The sequence below is a fragment of the Astyanax mexicanus genome, chromosome 1 (genome assembly GCF_023375975.1).
Source record: "Astyanax mexicanus isolate ESR-SI-001 chromosome 1, AstMex3_surface, whole genome shotgun sequence".
Lineage (NCBI taxonomy): Eukaryota > Metazoa > Chordata > Actinopteri > Characiformes > Acestrorhamphidae > Astyanax > Astyanax mexicanus.
The window spans coordinates 86,494,979-86,507,980 of NC_064408.1; the positions used below are offsets into that span (position 1 = coordinate 86,494,979).

The following is a 13,002-nucleotide window of genomic DNA, read 5'->3' on the forward strand; positions in this document are numbered from 1 at the left end:
ATTAATTTATTTTAATTTCTTTAATCATGCAAAGGGTAACTGGAGTTTTGTTTTTTTATATATAAATATGTATTTAAATACATGATCTCGGGAGTGTAAGAATATTGTTAGGCTACTCATTACCAATACTTCTTTCCACCAGCAGCACAAAATGCTAGTTACACATGTTACTGTGATTCTACGATGCACACAGGACTGGCTGGTAAACTGGTAAAAACTCCTTTCAAGTACTTTCCTGTGTCCCTTTTCTCTGATCTTTTATTGTTTCTATATCTAACTTAGTCCGGGGCTTGGCTCAAGTTAATTTCTATCTTAACAAAAGAAAGTAAAGAATAAAGGAACAAAAAAAACTTTTCCCCCTTTGTTGGAAAGCTTACTCTTGCTTAAGCTTTTTTTCATTGTGCTGGTCAGCCTTTCCATGAAAACCTACTCAAGTAGTTGATCAAGTTGTATAGTGAGTTTTTTTACTAGCCTCGGAACCGAATAATTGGATGTTCAAATCCCCTGTTAACCAAGTTTTAAGTTTCTATCTCAAATACATATTTCTTCTGTTGCTAAGGCTGTGTCAAGAAAACCCAAAAATACCTAATTTTCCCTACTGATCCTCCTCCTCTCCTCTAAAACCCGGAAATTGATTCTGTCGCGCCATCTTGCCCCCTGACCCAATGCCGGAGCAGGCGAAGGAAGCTGCTTGAAATCCATAGTATCCATACCATAGTATCCTACTCAGGAAGACTTTGATTTTGAAAAGACATCACTGGGGCCACACCCACAAAGTGCACAAGCACCCTTTTTTAGTAGAAATAAATTTTGTAGGTCCAACTTCCCATTAATGCAAATGTCGAATCAGCCAATAATCACATGGCAGCCACTTAATGCTTTTAGGCATGTAGACACGGCCAAGATGATCTGCTGCAGTTCAAAACGAGCATGAGAATGGGGAAGAAATGTGATTTAAGTGACTGCTCTGAGTATTTCATAAACTGCTGACCTACAGGGATTTTCACACAAAACCAGAGAATTTACAGAGGTTTACAGGTTTACAGAGAATGATCCGAAAAAAAGAAACTATCCAGTGAGCCGCAGTTCTGTGGGCACAAAGGCCTTGTTGATGCCAGAGGTCAGAGAAAGGCCAAACTGGATTGAGCTAATAGAACAGCATCAGTAACTCAAATAACCAACCGAGGTCTGCAGAAGAGCATCTCTGAACCACAACATGTCAAACCTTAAGGCGGATGGGCTACAGCAGCAGAAGACCACACCGGGTGCCATTCCTGTCAGCAAAGAACAGGAAACTTTGGCTACAGTTCACACAGACACACCAAAATTGGACAATAGAAGATTGGAAAAACGTTACCTGATCTGATGAGTCTAAATTTCTGCCACAACTTTTGGATGGTAACACCATGTCATAAAGCTCAGACTGGTTTCTTGAACACAACAATGAGTTCACTGTACTGGAATGGCCTCCAAAGTCTCCAGATCTCAATCCAATAGAACACCTCTGGGATGTGGTGTAATGGGAGATTTGCATCATGGATGTGCAGCTGATAAATCTGCAGCAACTGCGTGATGCTCTCATGTCAATATGGACCAGACTCTCTAAAGATTGTTTTCAGTACCTTGTTGAATTTATGCCACGAAGGATTAAGGCAGTTCTGAAGGCCAAAGGGGGACCAACCCGCTATAGGTCTGCGTGGGACTGCTTTTTTAAACCCGCTCCTGTGTGTTTTTGTCCCGTTACCGCCCGCTCCCGCCAAAAATCTCTTCTTTTAATCCCGCGCCCGCCGCCACATACACATAGCGTGATTATTATAATTTTCTTAACTATTTATCAGTTTGCGGGAGAGGGACTACATGTTAATTGCCTGGATTGATTAAACTCCCGAGGGAGTGCAGACCTGTACAAACCCGGTACTAGCAAGGTGTACCTAAATAAGTGGACAGTAAGTGTATATCATCACTTCTTATGAACAAATAAAGAGATAAATAAACTAAAATGTAGTAACATAAGGATTCCACTTTAGTTTGACTGGCAAATATTACATACATTTTAGAAATGTAGTATTTTCTCTGCAATGAGCAGGAGTTTAAACATCCATAATTACCACAGTTGACTGCTTGCAGCAGCTGTGATTGGCTGTCCAGTATTTAGGTGAGCTAAAAAGTAAACTTAAAGCAAGTGCTGTGCTTGGCTCAGTTTATCAGTTGTCAACGACATATATAAAAGGGTTTAGCTGTCCCATTCCCCCAATTACTGCTCCTATTCTCCATCCCTTCTGCTAAAAGAAGGAAGAGAGGAGCAGTATTAAAAGTTTCTGGACAGCCTTTGTTTCTTTGTCCTTCCTAGTCCTATCAATACTTTCTGAGATTGCCTTTAGATATATTTATTTTGTTCTTCTAGCGCGAGCGTTATAAATAAGAACTAACGCCACGGACCGCAAGGTGCTGCGCTGCCGCTGTTGTGGCGAATCTGACTCCTCGCAAATTCGGAGGAATGTGATGGGAAATCTTGGGTCGTGTCGGGTTCGGGCAGAAAATCTAAGATCTAATATTGATTTATCAAAACCGAACCGACTACAACTCTGGTAGTCATCAGCATCATAGGACCATTAGCGTCCCGCCAGCCAGCCTTGGAGGAGGGAAGCAATCCTAGAGGCTGAAATACCCACAAATGAAAATGAATAAATATGTGCAAAACTAGTTATGAGTGATATGATTCCCCTTTCAGGTCTAAAGGTAAAGAGGGAGGTAACCAAAAAAATAAGACGATATTGTGCCAGTAAATGTTGTGAAAATAACACCAAAGAACAAAACTTTACTATACGTACAGTAACAGTTTACTGGAAAATTATCAGTCTACATTTACGGTAGCAAAACATAAGCAAATTGTATTTTCTAAAAAATTTAATCAGTCAGTATGAAGCAAAGAGCAAATGTAATTTATTGGTTTAATAAAAGCATTTACAAACAACACACAACAGAGATGACCAATAGTGGACTGTGGACAGCGCTCAAAAAAAATGAAAGCAATAAAAGAGATCTAAACTACCTAATCCAAACTGTTAAATGTAATGTAATGTTTTGGTGCCATTAACCTGTCGAATATAGCATAAACACGGTGGGCTAATGGCAGAGGGAAGGAGGGGCATTTCAGTAGTTCAGTGGAACAGCAAAAGAATCAGCCAACAGTTATTATTGAAATATTATGCAAACATCAGTCCACTGCAATAGTTTTGTGACACATTAACCATTTCAGAAAAGCCGCCCACATGGAAAAAACAATTAGGTCATGTAATAACACATGGTAATAAAAATTAGGCTGATGAAAGCTGATAAAGACAATTAACATGTCTTTAAAATGAAATGTACAAGCAACCAAAACATTTTGTAAAAAAAAAGATAATAAAGAATAAAGTTATTTTCCCAAAAGAAATACCATTATAGGCTGTTTTAATTTAGATTACAAAACCCTTTATAAACAGTTAAAAGATCTACACTCATCTTCTGTCACTACAGGTTTTGTAGGGAGCTTGTGGGAGCTATTAGTGATCTTTAGTGAGAGAGTATAGCCTCTCCTGTCGTTGGATGTGTTTGAACACTGCTAGAGCAGGGGCTAAGGCTTCAAAAACTAGTTCTTTACAGCTCTGCAGGATTAAATCAAAAGATTTAAATCTTAATTCCCTTTCTTCCAGGTTCCTTATAACCACAGCCTTTTTAATACCACACACCCACATCTGATATTCAGGGATAAATGTAATCTCTTTTGGGAGGTTGTTCTTGACATCCTTATTTTTGTCATCAGTAACAATGATTTGTTTGTCTCCGTTTTTTGGGTCTGTATAGATCATAATATTTTCTGCAACAAAACATGGGTACTCTCCGTGTTCTACCTGGTTTTGGATCGAAATGCAGTCAAACACTTTCTCTATTTCTTCTTTACTGCTGCATTTTTTCAATGCCCAATCATACAGCAGCCTGCGATGTTCACTTCTAAGCTTACTTGTGTTCCTCGGTTGTCTTTTGGCTTTTCCTGTTATTTTCCCTGAATCACTTACTGGCATACTGAATAAACCTTCTGCTAATGAGGTCCCATCTTTGTTGTCATGCTGAATTTGGGCAGGTGATATATTTTGGTAGTGGTAAGGAGGAAGCTCTTGCTTAGAACAATTTGAACCTCCATGTTCTTCCTGGGATACTTCATCCATTACTTGGTCAGAATCAAAAATAGGTTCATTTATGGCTGTTTCTTGAATACACGGCATCTGTGTTATACTCTTCAGCATGTTCAAAGGTTGCTCTAGTGGTGTGTCAGTCTTGTGATCAGGCTCATGACAGGGGGAAGCTTGTAGATCGTCTGCTTCTTTAGAAACGTTTGACTTCTGAGGAGATGTGTGTGGTTCACAGATATTCGCCTGTGCTTCCATAGCTTCCTCAAATGGAATTCTACCTTTGTCATCATTCTGAATTTGGACAGGTGATCCATTTTGGAAGTGGTTATCAGGGAGCTCTTGTTCTCTCTGGGATACCTCATCCATACCTTCTCTTCTGTCTTCTGTACAGTCAGACTTTACAACGGGTTCATTTCTGGCTGTTTCTGGCTTACACTGCACATGTGGTATACTCTTACTCTCCAGCAGGTCCAACTTTTGGTCTGGGTGGCAAAGGGCTTCTGCTTGCTTAAGAAAATTTGGCTTCTGAGTTGGCACACCTGTCGCTTCAAGCAGTGTAATGGAATGAGATTCACATTCCTCCTCAGAAGCTCCTGGAGCGACACTTTGTATGCGATCATCTGTGGCCACATTTTGAGTGGTGGTTGGTATTGTACTCTCTGTGTTTGACCTGTCCATCAGTGGCTCACGCATCTTCTTAGTAGACAATTCTGCAACACTCTGCATATTTAGCTCACATACTGTCCCCTGCACTTCCATAGCTTTCTCCAACTGTATATACTCTTTGTCATCATGCTGAATTTGGACAGGTGATATATTTTGGTAGTGGTAAGGAGGAAGCTCTTGGTTGGAAAAATTAGAACCTCCATGTTCATTCTGGGATACTTCATCCATTACTTGGTCAGAATCAGAAATAGGTTCATTTATGGCTGTTTCTTGAATACACGGCATCTGTGTTATACTCCTCAGCATGTTCAAAGGTTGCTCTAGTGGTGTGTCAGTCTTGTGATCAGGCTCATGACAGGGGGAAGCTTGTAGATCTTCTGCTTCTTTAGAAACATTTGACTTCTGAGGGGATGTGTGTGGTTCACAGATATTCGCCTGTTCTTCCATAGCTCCCTCTAATGGGATCCCATCTTTGTTGTCATTCTGAATTTGGACAGGTGATCCATTTTGGAAGTGGTCAGCAGGAAGCTTTGGTTCTTTCTGGGATACCTCATCCATGCCTTGTTTTTTATCTTCAGAAATACCCACACGGTCAGGCTCTACAAAGGGTTCATTTCTGGCTGTTTCTGGGTCACACTGCACATGTGGTATACTCTTACTCTCCCGCATGTCCAACTTTTGGTCTAGGTGGCAAACTTCTGCTTTCTTAGGAACATTTTGTTTTTGAAAGGACATAACTGTCGTTTCAGGCAGTGTAATGGAATAAGATTCAGATTTCTCCTCAAAAGCTCCTGAAGTCACACTTTGTATGCGATCTTCTGTGGCCACACTCTGAGTGGTGGCTGGTATTGTACCTGCTATGTGTGACTTGTCGATCAGTGGCTCACACATCTTCTCACATACTGTCCCCTGCTCTTCCATAACTTCCTCCAATGGTATATACTCTTTGTGTTCATGATGCATTTGAACATGTGATACATTTTGGTAGTGGGTAGAAGGAAGCTTTTGATTAGAAAAATTTAAATCTTCATGTTCTTCCTGGGATACTTCATCCATTACTTGGTCAGAATTAAAAACGTGTTCATTTCTGTCTGTTTTCTGGGTCACACTGCATCTGTGTTATATTCTCCTGCTGCTGCTCTGGTGTGCCATCCTCGTGATCAGGCTCATAAAAGGGGAGAACTTGAAGATCTTCTGCTACTTTAAAAGCGTTTGACTTCTGAGGAGATGCGTGTTGTTCACAGATATTCACCTGTGCTTCCATTTCTTTCTCTAATGGGCTCCCATCTTTGTTTTCCTGATGAATTTGGGCAGTTGATTCGATTTGGTGCTGAGTATTACTAGCAGCTAGCAGTCAAAAGTCTGGTCTTTACTTTCTAACAAAGGATCCTTGCTGACAATAGACTGACTGCTATTTTGGCTGCATAATGATTCATAGCCACTACTATTTAAACCAGTACTGTTTGTAAAGTCATCCTCATTGCTGTCTTTTTCTGGCAAGGATTTATCTTGTAAACTATCTTTCTTTGCAAAAAATAACTTTATTGGAAGATCCGGAAATTTTGCATCTTTACTAGCATCAAGAAATGACTTTAGTTTTCGGTTACTCTGAATTTTACTTACATCCTTAGCAAAGAAACAAAAATGGGTTTTTACTTTCTTATTCTTCAACTGTTTTTCCAAAGCCTCCATTTCACCATCAGCAAGTTTGTTTTTCAATTCCTTAATTAGGTTTTGGCTGACTGTAGAATTGGACACCCATTCTTCCAACTGGGGAAAGGATAAATCCTTGAGATCTGTCAAGGTTATGATGGGAAAAACAAAAAAAGGTCATATGTTTTTAAGTGCAGGATGGGTTGAGTAACAGCTATTGTGCAGCTCTAGAAGTTTTGATAAGGGTAAAACATTCAATAGTTTTTTTTTTATCAAATAATGAAAGACTTGCCAGGTTGACTGAAGCAACTGTCTGCTTCATCTACATTGTTTCTATGCCTTCTAGACTTCTTTTCTGTGTGTACAAAAGAGAGAAAGAGAAAGGAAGGGTTGACAAACTCAAAATTAACAAGTACTATGATAAAAGGTGACACTTTACAAGGATGGTCCATTGTTGACATGTTTATGTTCATCTAACATTTAACTATACCCTAACTTTAACATTTGAGGGTTAGGTTTTAGGGTAGATTCAAAGTTAGGGTTAAGTTAATATTAAGTTAATAAACAATATTTTACATTTAGCTGAGAGTTCAGTTACATGTAATGGGTATTCAGTGTAATGTTTGAGTGAAAGTGTAACAGGTATTACAATAACTTACTCGGAGGCGGATCATGGTCTGAATCGCTGTTGTTTTCTGTCAAAGTAAAGGCCAAAATAAATATATTGGTAATTCCATAATTCAACGGCAGATTTTTTTTTTGTAGACTTTAGTAGACTAATATATATATATATATATATATATATATATATATATATATATATATATATATATATATATATTCGTGCATGCATGCTTTTACTTGCTGAATATTTTGTACATCCTTATGTGTACAACTATTAATTAATTGGGCACTAATGTATGAAATTATAAATAGATGCTATTATAATGCTGCTATAATTATAATGCTGCTAGAAACAGACTTACCCAAATCATCAATCAGATCAGGCACCTTCTCCCTCAGCCACTGCAACACCAGTTCATTTGCCTTCTTTGTTTTTACAGATTCCAGAAGCGTGCGCATTTTCTTCTGACCGGTATTCAGGGTGCGAATTTCACTTCCAGATTCATCAATAAAAAGGCCTTTTTCAAGAAGAAAATCAACCAAACTGTCACACTGTTCTTTTGTCACACCGTTTACAATAGTGGTCCTATTCTTTCTCAGAAAGTTTTCAGCTGTAGACTGGGTCATGGTGCCTGTTAGAGTGAAGGAGAAAAGAGGTTGATGACTGAAATGTGAAAAACATATGCTTGTGCTATGCTTTTATTGCTTTGCCTTTTTAATCATAAATTTATTTGTTGGATAATTATATCTAAAGTGTGCATTAAATACGGCTGCCTTGATTTCCAAGTCTAGTAATAAATCTTGTGTATGTTTTCAAAAAGTAGACAATAAGGACATGCATCCTCTGTTGTAATTGCATCACTATCATACAGGGCTTCAGACTGCGACTAAAATGCAAGCACAAATATTAATTTGCAAGTGATATAATTAATGTAATTAATTAACTCAGTTCATAGGATGTGCTGCAGTTGACGTCTGGATTGATACTGTAATGGTCAATGAAGCAGACTGTGAGGATAGTCCAATCTTGTTGAACTGTTCCAAAAATAATTCATATGGATACAAGAGAAAGAAACCAGTCAGGCATGTTGTAAGAAGTTGGAGATCTTAAAAAAAACAAACAGATGAACTGAGGTGGGTATTGCAGTGTTTAGTAGTTTGCATATTATTACATCAAAAATTCAGCCTATTGGTGGCTGATTTCTTTTCCTTTAATAGGACCCTCTAAAATGGATTTTACTGTTTCGGTAAATCACATTTTGATAAACAACAATATGCAGTCAAAACATTCAGAAAGGCTTTTGGCCAGATTTATAAAAGTCATTTTGATACTTCTGTGCTCTAAACTTTACAGTTAAGAGTTTTTTTTTTGCTTTTTCAATGCTTTTGGTATTTTCAAAACTGAACTTTTGGACATTAATACACCATCTAGCCAGCTACATGCCTGCACACACTATATGCAGTATGTGCCCAAAAAGCATTTCAGGAAGTACAGATATTAAAAAGAGCCAATTTGCATTTTTTTTCTAATTCTGTCCTTTTTCGGGCGTATTCCATGTTTGTATCTGAATTCTGCTTCTATTCCACATTTCAGTCCATGTTCTCAGCATCACAGAAGTCATAGGACCCTACACCTTGACCTAATTGCCACTGGCTCCTTGAGCTAATGCTTTGTCTGGAGCCCTGTAATAGACTGAGTGTATTTAAAATATACTAATAATAGACAGTAAACATATTTACATTTGGACAGTGAATTCAGGATTCAGGAAAAATTCAGATCTAAATCTCAATGTATGGTCAATGTATAAGTCAGCCAACATGAAGCATCACTTAGTAGCATAGATGGAAGTAACAACCAAGCAAGAACAACACTTATTATTAATTAAACTATTACACAAGAACCAGGTACTGTGCCTGACCTCAGCTTTTTACCACTATGCACCCCTGTACTGCAGTCCCCAGACTCCTGCCTCAGTGACACCAGTCATTATGAATGCTGTACATTGACTTTAGCTCATCATTCAACTATGGTTGCAGTGGTAACCAGTTTCAGAGTAACCAGTTTCATGGTATAAAAACGTAGTCTAAGTCTGATATACACATGTACCTGTGCCACACTCAAACAGTGAGGAACACAGCACAATTACACTTAATACATTCAAAATGATTGCGGGGTTGTTAAATATTAAATGTATAAAATACACATTTTACACCGTGAATAAAGCATGCGCCTGTGCTGATGCTTAAATGAAACAGATGCTCACAGCAAGGTTGTGTTTGTTAAAATCATCTTAAATGATAAAGAGAGCGTTTGTGTAATGCTTAAACTACTATTGAAAATCCACCTTTAGTTTGTGCTTAAACTTATTAGATTAATACAAAATAAAATTTAGCTGAATACAAAATAAGTTAAAAAGATCTCCACCACAACTCAACTACAATACAAAAGACTTGATGGTGATGCTTACATAATTTTACTCATCGTTTTTCATGATGTTATGCAAAATAACATGTTTTAGATATATAACCTGATATAGTATTTACTTTGTCTTGTTATAATTATTTTTTTAGTGCTATAATATAACTATGAAATAAGAGATGATTATAGAAACTGTGACAATTTTGTTTTGGCACCACCAAAAGCTGAACCTGCTGGATTTCCTGACTGAAAGATTACAGTCAGTCAAGGTCAGAAACAACACCGTAGTAAACAATGCTGTTCACTCTGCTGACTAAAACCACGTCAAATTTCGTATTTAAACAACTGTAGAGGTCCTCATCAGCAAGAACAACCAGGCAGCATACAGAGAGGAAATCAACAGGTTTACCAAGGTAACTGGGAAGAACATAAGTGTTCACATTGCAGAAAACTACACCTGGTCCCTCAACACAACCGTACAGTCCCCTCCAGAGGTACTGCAACAGTGAGGACAATACCTTTTTTCTGCTGTAGACCAAACACATTTGGGCTTGACATTAAAAAATGTATATGAGACAAAATATCAACATTTCAGTTTATATTTCCAGGTATTAATCTGGATCTGACACACACTTCAAAATGTCACCTTTGTGATATAAGTGTATAAAGTGAATAAGACTTAATATTTAGTTGTAAATCCTTTACTTGCAATAACTATGAAAAATGTGTGAAAGACTGACAGTGAAAGTCTGGAAAAGCATCACAAAATAAGTTTAGTGATGCTTTTCCAGACTTTCACTGTAACCTCCTTTCAGTTGGTGGTTGTTTTTGGGGGTTTCTCCCTTCTGTTCCCGCAGATTATATGCATGCTCTATAGGTTTTGAGTCTGGAGATTTACTAGGCCAGTATAAAACCTTCCACTTCTTGCCCCTAATGGACTTCTTTGTAGTTTTGGCAGTGTGTTTTGGGTTATTATCTTGCTGCATGATGAAATATCTCCCACTCGTTTTGGATGCATCTTCCTTTAAATTGTAAGCGCTATTTATTGTTTGGATAATCAAAAGTTCAGGACAAACATGGGCAACAAACACACATGACAGTCACATGTTCCAATACTTTTGCCTACAAGAAAAATGGGTGGGTTCAGACAGGTTCTAAAATAAAAAGCTGAAATGTCTCATACTTAAATGTTCTACAGCAGAAATAAAGGGATTAGCCTGTGTTCCAATACTTTTAGAAGAAACTGTGCATACAGTCTTAAAAATTAAGAGACCACTTCAAAATTATCAGTTTCTCTGATTTACTATTTATAGGTATATGTTTGTGTAAAATTGACATTGCTGTTTTATTCTATGAACTACTGATAACATTTCTACCAAACTCCAAATAAAATATTATCATTTTAGAGCAGTTGCAGAAAAGGAAAAATGGTCAAAATTACAAAAAAGATGCAGTGCCCTGCTCCTCAAATAATGCAAAGTAAACAAGTGCCATGGCTTTATTGTTTGCGCCACCATGTGTCCTTAATGACAACTGCAGGGTATTCTCTTTTGTTGAATTTCTTGAATTTGAATTGGCTCATATAGTCACATGTTTGGAGGTTATAGTTCAGCTCAGCCATTTTGTAGCCTGTTTTGTAAGAGCTTACATGTTCACAGGAGCACATGTTCGAGAATCCTTGCAATTCTCATGTGCCGATCCGTGAAGATGCTTTGCCTTAGATTTATATTGTGTAAATATGTTGACAAACATTGTAAATATGTTTATTTACTGGGATGTGTTATTGTTATATAGCTAATGACAGTCTAACTTAATTGAACTGGGTATCGAATCCAGTGTCGCTCATTTTCTTTAATGGAAATGTCTATTTGTTTATTGAATTGTGAATTTAGCAGTAAGAAGTATTTTTGAATTTATTTTAGTTTTCACACAATAGAGAACATTGGGAGCTCATGTTGCTCAGAAATCAGTATTTGGTAGAATAACTCTACTTTTAATTACAGATTCCATGAACATGATTATGTATTTACATACATACACACACAATAATAACAGTTAATATACATTAGATCCAGACTAGCCATATGCACTCTCTCACTTTTATGGTACATAGCTGCAGGTACACCTAAACAGGCTTGTTTTGAATCCAAATTAAGGACATGTGCTTACCCAATGTAATTTATGCTTGAAAAAATGCTTTGTTCTGTTTTAGGTTCAACAGGTGCACAGTTACATTTCGAGAGGAAATGCATAGATTACTTTCACTTTTATTGTTTCTAGGAGCTTTATCTTATGTTGTAATATTAACAGTAAAGTGATCTATAAGCTCTGACTTTTGTTTGCTTAATTTTTAGCTATCTAACCGCTCTTCCTGATCACACACAACGTAGTCCTATGTGCCATGTAGTGTAGTTTAGGTACAGTAGTAAAAACTACACTTACACAGCAGAGAATATGAGATAAAAAAATAAACTTACCTGTTAAATGAGCTGAGCTTCAATATGCTCAACAGCATACCTGCAGAATGCGCGCGTATGTGCGTGTGTGTTACCTTTGTTCCTGCTTGTCTGATCGCCTGTAACAGGAAGTTTAACCTTGAGCCAAAAACTTACAAAAATGCACCAGTAATACAGTGAATACTGTGGCTCAGCCATGGGTATAGGGCCATGTCCACTGTGGCCTGGTATTCATTCTGTTTAACCCTTAAAAGGTCTGGAGAACCCATTTTCAGTTTTTAGATTTAAAAAATTATACAAAAACATACTTTTTAAAGCTAAGATTCAATGGCATTGGCTCATTTTCTGTGAGGAACATCTATTAGAAAACAATTAAATTACCCAGGCTAGTGAAAGTGTGGAAATCATAGCTTCTGTGCACCCTATTTTTCCATAAGCTAAAGTAAATGTTTGGTGAGTATTTTAACAAAACAATTTGATTACTTTGAATTAAAAGCTGCAAAAGCCAATGGGTCCACCAGACCCAGCAGAACTCCTTGTGTAACAAAAAAACACATTATAAAACACATTATAAATGTTAATATTTTGACCACTGAGTGGGCTGTGTTGTGGTGTGGTAGCAGGCCTGCCGTTTTCTCGCCTTGCCCTGTGATATTGCTTAATTATTCTGTACAATGAGGCCAGACAGGGTGATTAACACCTTTTCTAATAAATGTTATTCTCGCAGGGGCATCACTCTGAAACCACAGAGGCATATTTTGATGAACGCTGCACTAATAAGAAATTTTACACATTTTACTTCTCATTGTGGTAGGTTTTCCACACATCAGTGTGAGCATTACATTTTGAGGAGGCACTTATGTTTAAAATCCCTTATGGTGAAAAGCAATATAGCCTTACCATAATTACATTTTAAGGTGTATTGTATTCAATTTTGCAACAAATTAAGCATTTGGTTTTTGAAAAAAAAAAAAAAAATGGTGCGTATTGTTTTCAATAAAGTGATCAAATG

At 37.4% G+C, this 13,002-nt stretch overlaps 1 protein-coding gene across 2 annotated transcripts; it reads right to left on the minus strand.

Annotated features, from left to right (window-relative positions):
- Positions 1 to 3,416: 3,416 nt before the first annotated feature.
- LOC103029852 (uncharacterized) lies at positions 3,417 to 12,100 on the minus strand. Of its 2 annotated transcripts, XM_049485138.1 has the most exons (5): positions 12,012 to 12,100; positions 7,478 to 7,747; positions 7,151 to 7,186; positions 6,784 to 6,846; positions 5,635 to 6,634 (listed from the first exon to the last, which is right to left on the minus strand). In XM_049485138.1, exons 2-5 carry the CDS (start codon positions 7,740 to 7,742, stop codon positions 6,186 to 6,188), a joined length of 813 nt encoding a protein of 270 aa, XP_049341095.1. In that variant the 5' UTR covers positions 7,743 to 7,747; positions 12,012 to 12,100; the 3' UTR covers positions 5,635 to 6,185. The 2 variants fall into 2 exon arrangements, with proteins under 2 accessions (XP_049341089.1, XP_049341095.1); XM_049485132.1 differs by having other exon boundaries at positions 3,417 to 6,846.
- Positions 12,101 to 13,002: the final 902 nt, after the last annotated feature.